The 10667-nt window shown below is 44.4% G+C and overlaps 3 protein-coding genes across 6 annotated transcripts; 1 reads left to right on the top strand and 2 right to left on the bottom strand.

The window, feature by feature from the left end:
• Positions 1-1819: 1819 nt before the first annotated feature.
• LOC115631981 (very-long-chain (3R)-3-hydroxyacyl-CoA dehydratase hpo-8) lies at positions 1820-2919 on the top strand. The gene has a single exon (XM_030528885.1). The coding sequence runs from the start codon at positions 1950-1952 to the stop codon at positions 2670-2672; it is 723 nt and encodes a 240-aa protein (XP_030384745.1). The 5' UTR covers positions 1820-1949; the 3' UTR covers positions 2673-2919.
• LOC115631980 (cysteine desulfurase, mitochondrial) lies at positions 2920-4585 on the bottom strand. Its single transcript, XM_030528884.1, has 2 exons — positions 4332-4585; positions 2920-4271 (listed from the first exon to the last, which is right to left on the bottom strand). Exons 1-2 carry the CDS (start codon positions 4456-4458, stop codon positions 3013-3015), a joined length of 1386 nt encoding a protein of 461 aa, XP_030384744.1. The 5' UTR covers positions 4459-4585; the 3' UTR covers positions 2920-3012.
• A 167-nt stretch (positions 4586-4752) lies between these two features.
• Positions 4753-10653, bottom strand: LOC115631979 (UPF0518 protein GG24907). Of its 4 annotated transcripts, none has more exons than XM_030528880.1 (7): positions 10337-10653; positions 9120-10057; positions 8665-9061; positions 7057-8086; positions 6443-7000; positions 5933-5971; positions 4753-5656 (listed from the first exon to the last, which is right to left on the bottom strand). In XM_030528880.1, exons 2-7 carry the CDS (start codon positions 9875-9877, stop codon positions 5220-5222), a joined length of 3219 nt encoding a protein of 1072 aa, XP_030384740.1. In that variant the 5' UTR covers positions 9878-10057; positions 10337-10653; the 3' UTR covers positions 4753-5219. The 4 variants fall into 4 exon arrangements, with proteins under 4 accessions (XP_030384740.1, XP_030384741.1, XP_030384742.1 ...); XM_030528881.1 differs by having other exon boundaries at positions 7057-8059; XM_030528882.1 differs by lacking the exon at positions 5933-5971.
• Between the last annotated feature and the right edge of the window lie 14 nt (positions 10654-10667).

Raw genomic sequence — 10667 nt, 5'->3', positions numbered from 1 at the left:
CACACATTTCTACATACATATATATATGTATGTTTGTATGCAGGTATCTATTCGGCAGCAGCAGCAAAAGAGCAGTCTCGTCAAACCCCTGGCTATTGGCACACCATCTGTCTCGCTCGCACACACATTGTGGCCGCACCTTCTCAGCAATGTGCATCGTTTCTCCACCAGTGCTGATTTTGTTGTGTCAGCGCCTGCCTGAATTTACTGGGCGCCTGGTGAAAAAGAGGGAAGCGAAACTCTTTTGGCGGGGTCTATGTTTTTCCCTGGTCCAATCCAAACCTAGTCCAAAAACGGTAAAACAAATTGCCGCTCCGCCCGTCAAACGACCCACCGATAACAATTGTGTTGATAAGGCGGTAACGCCAACTGTCCATTGCAATGCCATCTGATAACAGCTGGAGAAGAGAACCGTATATCTATCTGCCTTGGCCCTGCCTGACTGGCTGCTGTTACTTTGGCGGCCATCTACGTTGTTCCTCCCCTAGATTCTGGCGTGGCGTAGCGAGTCGTGTTTGCCTTTTCGATTTTTAGGGGAGTTAGTAATTTGCTTTAAATGCAACTGCGGCAGCAAATTAATTTGTAAAGTAGGCGTGGTTGTAGGCCGTTATATCTTGTGTTGTGTGGGCGGAGAGCACGTGTTGATAACAGAATTATATTCAATGCATTGCACGAACTTAAAGAGCTGTCAGGAAACACGACTTACATTTCAAACGAACGACAGCAACTACATATTGTGTAGATTTAGAAAATGTATGTATATACGGTTGTAGCCATCGCTGAATAGCGCAATATGTGATGGTGGGGAAATTTTGTACCCCACAACACAATCGTTAGCGTGAGTTGGAACAGTCCGGACCGAGCTAGTTCGAACAACCGGGTCTTCATAAGGAGCTATTGAACTAGCTCTTCGAATTAAATTATTGTAGCTGCTCTAGTACGTTATTTTGATCATTGAATAACATGGGTTGGCATGGGTTGGTTCTTGAAATTGATAAATATACATATGAATAAGCAAAGGAGAATCCTACCCTTCCACAAAATGAGCATACCCAAAGAGTGGCTATGACGGTGCCGTTCCAATTAATTTTCCCTCTTTGGAAAATAGTTTTTTTTTTGTTGAAGAGCACTTTTATAAAAAAAAACTTTTTGACTTTATGAAATAAAAACATTTAAATGTTTCTACACAAAAGTCTAACAGTTAGGGTTTTAATTGCATTTGTCGGCCTGGCAAAGAAATTAATATTATAATTGCGATAATAAATCAAGATTACGCTATATGTTTAAATATTGATTTTAATTAGTTAAAATAAGATAAGAGATGTTTAAATTTAAACTAACTAAACGTTAGCGTTGCCAGAAAACACTTGATGCAGCTGTGACCCTACGGTGATCTTGCTTAAAAACTTGTAATAACTTTAGTAGCTGTTAAATGGCAAGGTTTTTGTATCGTACTGTGTTTGATACTACTATATTACGGATGGAAATTTACGGACTTTACGGATTTCAGGACTTATCAGTACTTATTAAGGGTTTTCATGATTAATGTTTAAGATATAATTTCGTTAAAACATATGTATGTCGGCTTAAACATTTTTTATTGTTTAAAACTAGATGTGCTTTCACGCTTAATAGATTTAAGATTTCTTTAATTAATATTCCGATTGTCCTAAGCAACATCCACTCCACGTCGCAGTTCCAACTGGTTGAAAACGATATCACACTGGTGTCGATAGAAAAATAATACGGTCGCACTGTGTGTATATCAATAGCAATTGTATATCGATGGTCGATTCAAATCAATTACAATAAGAAGGTGAAAGCGCGGATCGTTAGTGTTGGCAGCGAAGTGAGCGTCGTGCGATTAGTTAATCAGTATAACTAACTTAAACCAAAAGGTGAAAGTACAAACGCAAACGGATCGCACGCGCGCGTTGTTTGTCGCAAAAATGTCAGCAAAAGTAGCAGCCAAATCGAACAAGGAGCCATCGTCGCTCGCAAAAATCTACCTGTTTGCTTACAATGCAATACAGGTTGGTGGGTGGAGCTACATTCTCTATCAGCTACTCAACTATTATGTGCTGCAAGGCCCCCAGTTCCGAGCGCAGGTGACGCTTTGGGATTACACGCGCGTAGCTGTTATTATCTTCCAGAATGCGGCGTTTGTGGAGATACTTAATGCCGCTTTCGGGCTCGTCAAATCAAATCCGGTGGTCACGACCTTTCAGGTGTTTAGTCGCATGATGGTTGTGGTTGGCGTTGTGATGGCTACACCAACTGGCAAGGTATCGCCCGGCCTGCCCATTGCGCTCTTCGCCTGGGCTGTTACAGAGATTATTCGTTATGGATACTATGCTCTAAATATTATTAAAGTAGTACCCCACTTGGTTGTGTTCCTGCGCTACACCACATTCATTGCTCTCTACCCCATTGGCGTGACCGGCGAGCTGCTATGCTTCTGGTGGGCCCAGAACTATGCCAAGGAGCACAGTGTTTGGTCGGTGGTGATGCCCAACAAATGGAATGCCACCTTTTCCTATTTCGCGCTCCTGTGGATCGTCATGCTGGGCTACATTCCCATCTTTCCGCAGCTGTATTTGCACATGTTTGCCCAACGCCGCAAGATCTTGGGAGGAGGTGGAAGCGGGGCACCAAAAAAGAAAGCGCACTGATCACCAATTGGTGAACTTCGACCAGTGAACAGCAAAGCTGACGGGTTGCGACATGGTTTTCATAATCAAGCTGCTCATTATGTAAATTACATTTGTTTGTGTGCGCCCTTTGTACCCCCGTTCGCCATTCGTGGCTCGCTGTATCTATTTTCTTTTGCCTTTTACTCACACATTCGACTTGACACCAAGCGTTAATTTGTAAGCGGTTTTTGTGTACAAAATAAAATAAAATACATACATATGTAAATAACGTTTTTCAATGCACTACGCAATACTTATTTATTATTGATGCACTTCTAGAAAGCTTAAATAAACACACAGCAAGAGCGAACGAGCACTTCTAGTGCTGCGACCACTGTATGGTCTTAATGTCAATACCCTCCTGCACCATTTCCCAAAGCGGCGACATCTCACGCAGGCGTTCCACATGCTTGATGCACTTGTCTGCCGTGTAATCCACTTCTTCAACTGTTGTAAAACGTCCAATGCCGAAGCGTATGGAGCTGTGTGCCAAGTCCTCATCGGTGCCAATAGCGCGCAGCACATAGGATGGTTCCAGCGATGCCGACGTGCAAGCTGAGCCGCTGCTGAGCGCCACATCCTTCAGTGCCATCAGCAGCGATTCGCCTTCTACATAGGCAAAGGATAAATTCAAGCAGCCGCTGTAGGTCTGCTCTGGATCGCCGTTTCGTATGACATGTGGTAAGGCACTCGTTATTCTCTTCAGCAAACGGTTAGATAGGAAGTCCACCCATTTCTTATCGTAATCCATCTCTTGACGGGCAAGCTCTGCCGCAGCTCCAATGCCAACAGCCAAGGGAGCGGGGACCGTGCCGCTACGCAAGCCACGCTCTTGACCGCCACCACTCTGGATAGGCTCGAGCCGAACACGTGGCCGTCGACGCACATACAATGCGCCTACGCCTTTGGGTCCGTAGATCTTGTGGCCCGATATAGACATCAAATCAATGTTCATGGCGTTGACGTCGACCGGTATTTTGCCCACCGCCTGAGCAGCATCCGTGTGAAAAAATACCTTGCGTGCACGGCAAAGCTCACCAATCTCTTTAACTGGCTGCTTCACACCAATCTCATTATTAACTGTCATGATGGACACCAGGGAAGTCTCGGGCGTTATAGTCGCCTCCAGCTGCTTCAGATCAACAATTCCATTCTCCTGCACTGGCAAATATGTCACTTTATAGCCCTCGTTCTCTAGGGCACGGCATGAGTCAAGCACACACTTGTGTTCCGTTTGCGTTGTAATCACATGCTTCTTCTTCGTACCATAGAATCGTGCTACACCCTTCACGGCTATGTTGTTTGACTCTGTGGCGCCGGAAGTGAAGATAATCTCTTTTGGATCGGCTCCAATCAACTGTGCTATTTGCTCACGTCCCTTTTCTACGGCTTGCTCTGTTTCCCAGCCGTAAGCGTGGGTGCGTGAATGTGGATTTCCAAATAAGTTGGTTAAGAAGGGCATCATGGCATCCAGCACGCGCGGATCCATGGGTGTTGTGGCCTGCGCATCAAGATACAGAGGTCGCCCTTGCATGTGATCGTTTTTAATGTTAAAGCGTACCTGCCGCGCACGAAATTCTGCAAAAGAAATCTCAAATTCTAAAACAATTCACCAATTAGATTAGCTTATATACATACCTTTTGATGTGGCGGCGAATTTAGGGGCCGGCGTAGCCGAGGAAGATTCCTGGCGTATTATGAAAGCCGCGCCATTGGTGCTCGAACGCAGCACGCGTGACTGCAATCGGCCAAAGATTTTCTGCATTCTGTTAATTTGAAATAATTTCCTGTCTTTACTGAGCCTTTTTTCGAGTACTTATATATTTCACAATGTTATCACAATTACACGGCCAGTAGAGATGTGCAAAGTAAACGTTGCGTGATTTTGTTACGTACTATTCGCGAGTCACCTCTAATTGCTACGAACTGTTATGAAATATTTGAAAGTAACAGTCCGTGACACATAACAATACCGATAAATTCACATTTTTGTGTTTTATCGATTTCCAATTAATTCTGTTCAAAAAAGAAAGACAAAACGAAATTATTTAACAAAACGTTGGATTTTTGTGCATTTAATCAATTGGACCAATTTAATACTTGTAAGTTTGTTTAAAATGTTCACAATCCTATGTATATATTGCAAAAATAGACATATGTATACAATTCTCTATCAAGGTTTCTCTGCATATTGCTCGTTATTAAGATTAATTTTTACATTTGAACACTAAGTAATAACCTGCTACCATATTTTATCATTTCATTAAAACTTTAAGCTTAACTCTACTGATAACTGTTTGTTTGAGAACGTGTCGTGAGGGAATTATCTATGTTTAATCTGTTCAAATTTAGCATTGTTCATAAAAAATATAGATACATACATATGTACATACATAGAAGCATGCATTCACATAATAAGAATATTTTAACATCAAATAAAATTTTTAAAATTAACTGGTCAAATAAATTTGCACATCCAAATTCAGCAGCAATATTCCGAAAACATTGTTATTATTATTGGCATTGTCAAGGCAAGGCATCCGTGACCAGCACCACGCTCTGCTCCTGCGCTATTGCAGCCAATTCCTTAAGCCACTCGTCCAAGAGTATGGCACACAGTGCCAAATCACGTGTGCGCTCCGTGCCGCTTGTATTCGCTATAATGCCCATCGACGCCACCGAATCCAAGGAAACTGGTTCAGAGTTAAAGCTGGCCGTGCTGTTCAATCCATCGTTCGCATGCAATGTGCTCGTAGTTTGGTTGGAGTGCGTGGACAGTGTTTGTGTAGAACCGCCCATGGAGTTCGCTTGCGAAGTCGAGGAAGCTGTGCGCTGTATGTTGCCTTGTGGTAGTGTTGTTGTCAAACTCGTCTCACATGTCTCGCCGCCAGTCAATAATTGCTGTGCTCGCGCACTGTTGTCCGAGTTGCTGTTGTTTCCGCCCACTAGCGAGGAGGCGGCGCCTGTAAGTTGGCGTGTAATATAAAATGGTTTTTAAGTACAGAATCATTCAGAGTTTCTTCTATAAACGGGTTAACATAACTAATTAACAGCACAGCAAGAAATAAAAAAGTAGGCGAATTTGTTTAGTGGATAAAAAGGCAGAGGTGGTGGGATTAAAATTAGAAGCAGCATATATACAAAGTTACAGGATTAGCGTATTATAATAATTAACTGGATACAACTCTAGCTATATAATATAAACCATACAACTTTTAATTTAAGCGTGAAATATTTACCGGTGAAGAATGCGTAAATTTGTGATAAGCCAGATGAAGCTAAGATTTTCGTAGTAGAAAATTTGTTCGTTTCGATATAAATAAATAAATAAACAAAAAAGGAGATCAAATTTATTATCAGCAACGACGCCTGCATACATTTAACACAATTACAAAAAGAGTACTTATGTATATGATTAATAGAGCTGTTAAACCATCTTTAAAGTAAATGAATGGTCTTCAAATTTAAATAACTAATAGTTTGACAGCTCTAACTGTTGATGCGTTTTCTTTTTATGCGATAGTGTATTTAAATGGAGTGTGTTTAATGTGTGTGTGTGTGTGTGTGTGTATGTAGATGTTTAACACCCAAACCAACATGTTCCATAGTTCCAGCCTAAATGAAAAACGCTGAAACGTCGAAGCGCCGACGATATCGCGTGTTTCTCACTAGCTGGCTTCTTTTTAAAGAAACAAAAAAATTTGTGCAGCTCTCTGTGTGTTTCAAACAGTCGCTGTCAGAAGACTCACCCGACATTCCAGTGGGCGCGGCTGTGGATGTCGCTTTGCGGCTAAACATGCTTGTGATGGATTTGCTGATGCTGCGTCGTTTGCTATCGCTGCGTCGGAACGGATCGTAGGCACTAGTGGGGGTGGCTTGGACGGGCGTCGCCGCCGATAGCGATGCATATGTTGAACGCGGCTGTGAGGAATGCTGCTGGGCGGGATGCGCAGGGTGCAGCTGGTGCGCTGCAGCATGAACCAGCGCTGAGCTGTCGTTGCCTTTGCGCGCATTAACTAGCCGATATTCGCGATCGATCAGATGGGAGCGGGCCACATCGATTATCTCCAGGGAGTCTTCGGTGACGGGCAGCTCGGCATCAATTTGTTGCTTCAGGATTCGCAGCACCTGATGGAATGAGGGCGTGTCCGAAGTGATTGCAATGTCCGCGCGCAGCAGCAGCGAGTGTATCAAAGGCAGCGGATACCAGGCGAGCCTCGTTATCAGTCCAGTCAGATGCAGATTGACGTATAGCGTGTTGCTGGTGAAGGTCTGTAATTTGCTCCAAATAGCGTTCAGAAAGGGACCTGCGAAAATGTGGATATTAGCTTTAAATCTATTGAATTATATTTAATTTACGCACCTAAGCTTACGGTGCCCTGAGCAAACAAATCTTCGGAGAAATCCAGATCTGTCAATATCAAATCGTTGCGCGTGCTGGACGAGACGCGCCAGGGTTCGCGCCGCCCATTGCTCGCATTGCTATGATAATTTGTGTAACCACTGCTGTCCAGCTCAGCTTCAGTTGTCGTCGCTGTCGTACCTTGCTCGCCAGGGTCGGCATCTTCGTCCGCAGGCCGCCATTTAAACGACTCGTAGCCACTTGATTCGCCGATGGACTGCAGACTGTCCAGCTGCTTCTCACCCGCATCGCTCGCAGAAAGCAAGGTAGTAGCTGGAGCAGGCGTCAAGCCATGTCCGAACTCATTAAAGAACTGCTTCGCCAGTTCCAGCGCATGTGGATTGCCGCGCTGTCCGTTGCGCGGGCATTTCTGATACCGATAGCTATTCGCCCAATTCCTGCAATCCCTTTGGCACTGCGCTATGCGCCAATGGGCTTCGAATAGGTACGCATGTACGTTGGCATACAGACTGTCGGCAGTGTGGAGGCCATAATAGTTCCAATTGGCGCCTATCGTTTTGCTCATGGGCGCTATTGTAGCGGTTTCCAACTCCGTTCCATCGGAGCTTTTGAGTCGCGCCAAATCCCGCGCTCGCTTCATCACATCTGGCGTCAGCTCTAGAAAGAATTCAGCACTGTTCTGGTACGGATTTATTTTGTTGATCTTGTGACGATGCGAGATGGGCACATGTTTTCCAGGCAGCATATATTTAAGCATTAGCTCCAGCATTAGATCCTCGCAGTGCATACCCAGAAGCGTATCGAAGAGCGCCATTGTAACCATACATAGATTGGCATCCGCCGAATTAAGACGCTCCACGAGCGCATCTAGAATACGCTCTCCATCGAACTTTTCAGTGTCCAACAGGAATTTGACAAAGGCACGCAGTAGACCCGGCTCGGTAATGGAGCGCAGTATCAGATCCAGATAGGACATGGCCGAGATTTGCGAATCGATATTGGTCTGGAAATGTTTACCCTTCAGTGGTGTCTGTGAAATGGAACGTAAAAAATTGTTTCGAGATTTCGAGGCGTGTGCGGTTATTCCAGCAAAAGGCAAAAGCATACACAGAGAGAAAAAGCAAGAGTTGTGCGCTCTAGTTCAGTACGTTCCAAAATAAATGTGTACGTATATATTGTTATATGGGGCCAAAATGTGTGTAACATGCCGAATAAATGTTGCAGACCCGCTCGCCTGTCTGTATGAACCTCGATACCTTTTAAACCGTAAAAGCTAGGGACTTCAAACCTGACATGTAGGTTTGTCTTATCTATACGTATAGCAAGTTTATTACAAATCATATATAGCCTCATTATATAAAAGAGTTCAACACGCACGACTGTAACTTTACTAAGCTGCCGTTAATACCCAGATAATGAAATCATTATTGAACTAGTTCGACACAACTCCGGAATAGAACAGAAACGTAAGATTAACACATAAGTAGAGTACATAAATAAATACAAAATACAAGAGGACAACGCAACGTTGAGCTTTGCAACCAACACCACAGAAATGCATCGAAGACAAGTTCTTACGTGAGCTTCAATCTCAGACATCAATCTCACCTGCAGAATGGCCGGTCCCAGCACAGGCACTATAAATCCCTGATACATAAAGTCCAGCAGCTGTTGTTTGATCATTTCGTGGGCAACCTGAACGACGGCATTGCAGAACTCCAAGGCATTCATGAACAGCGTCAGCTCGGGAATATCAGTGACATCGTCCGGTGTGATGCGATGCCAATCGATGGAGGATATCTCAATCGAGTTAGGGAGGCGCGAATAGAGGCCGCCCAAGCCCGTAACCAGCAATGGGCAGATAGACGAGTATTGTGCGATATAGGTGCCTATGTTGGAGTTCTTCTGCGATAGCGACATGCAAAGGAGCAGCGCATCGCGTGCCTGATGGCCCAGACTACCCTCGCGATGCACATACGGTATGAGCAGCGAGAAGATGATGAAGCTGACAAGGAAGAAGAGCTATATAAGTACACATAATTCAAGATATATTCGTCACTTACTTGGTTGTGGTGCCGCTTTTTGGTTGCGGCACGCTGCCATTTTGTATCTGCTCCTGCACCTGTGTTTGCGCCGAGAAGAAGAAGAGATCCAGCAGGTGGACGTTCTGCATGAGAACCACACACAGCTGATTCAGCAATATCACCAATCGTTTTTCCAGGTCGGGCGGAAAGATTTCCCCCTGGCTAGAGGCCAGTATTTTGAGCAGTGGCCGCAGAAAGGGCTCGTGACACAGCAGTTGATGACGCGAATGACTGACGAGCAGCTCGTACAGCTTCAGCTGCTCCAGACGGACGGCATTCGCATAGCGGCCGGTCGCGCACGACCACTCGTAGAGCTTGTCTAGCAAATTCTCGCTTAGCAGGAACTCCAGACAGGGCGCGGGCGGTGCTGTACTGCCGTCGGTCGCCGGCAGCGACACCTTGTTGCAATGATGTAGCTCCACCAGCAGCAGTGTGACCATATAGTCCAAATGCGACACCACGCCGAGCACATCATCATGCGTTGGTGGTCGTTCAGGAGGTGCGGCATGTTGTATTATTTCGTAGGCCTGTTGCCAGTGTTTGCAAAAGCTATCATAGCAGGCCCGCGGATCACAGTCCGTAGCAGCATCTATGGGACGTTGACGCAAAGCTCCACTGCTGCTGCTACCTCCACCTGTGCTACCAGCAGCTCCTAACGAGGAATGCGTCGTGAGTATTCCGCCTCCACCGCTGCGCGTCAGACTCTGACGCAATGGACTGGTGCGCAGCCAACTCATTTTAAAATAATATTTTTTGTATAATTACTAAGACGACGGACTGATAAGTGCGCTATAATGTATGCGTATCAGTGATTTGGCATGCGTTCACATGTATTGGTTTAGTCGCTGTTTGCTGTGCTGAGTATTCCAGTGCTGCTTTACTTAAATAATACATCAAAATGTACAAATATCTAAAAGCTGGAAAAACAAAAAACATAATGTTAAGATAAGCGCACCATCCCAGCTATAGCCAACAGCAGCAGAAGCAGCAGCAGCTGCCTTTGTGACACAGTTACAACACATACAATATATACATACATACATACATACGTATATATACTATATACGTACATACATAAATGCATATGTATGTGTTTGCATATTTGGTCATGTTTAGCAAGTGTAGTTGGCGCTCGCAAAGGCAGCCAGTGGAACGCTCTGGTGCTCCGTTGTAGGGTACTGGCATTGCTTACTCACTTGGATTTGATGATTTGTTCGTCGTTGGCGTTCAGCACATCGTCTAAATTTTAGGTGTGTGTGTGGGTTCTGTGTCCCAACACGTCTTTATGCATTTGCAATGCATTTTAAATGAATTGAATTATTTTGGCACTGCAATTATTTTTTGTTCGTGATGACACACACACATTCACACTCCCACTCCCCGTCCAACAGTACTTGTGCGCATTTATGTTTCGAGGCGACAAAAATTGAACTTCTTGCCTCTTGTTGCACACTTAATAACTCATTCGCATAGCCTTTGCACTTTATTAATGCATAATTAATGTGTACAATAATAATAATAAATAAT

Source organism: Scaptodrosophila lebanonensis, unplaced genomic scaffold, assembly GCF_003285725.1.
Source record: "Scaptodrosophila lebanonensis strain 11010-0011.00,11010-0021.00 unplaced genomic scaffold, SlebRS2 tig00001412-arrow-pilon, whole genome shotgun sequence".
NCBI lineage: Eukaryota > Metazoa > Arthropoda > Insecta > Diptera > Drosophilidae > Scaptodrosophila > Scaptodrosophila lebanonensis.
Note: the sequence above shows the minus strand (reverse complement) of the source record. Positions and strands in the feature narration are given on the sequence as shown.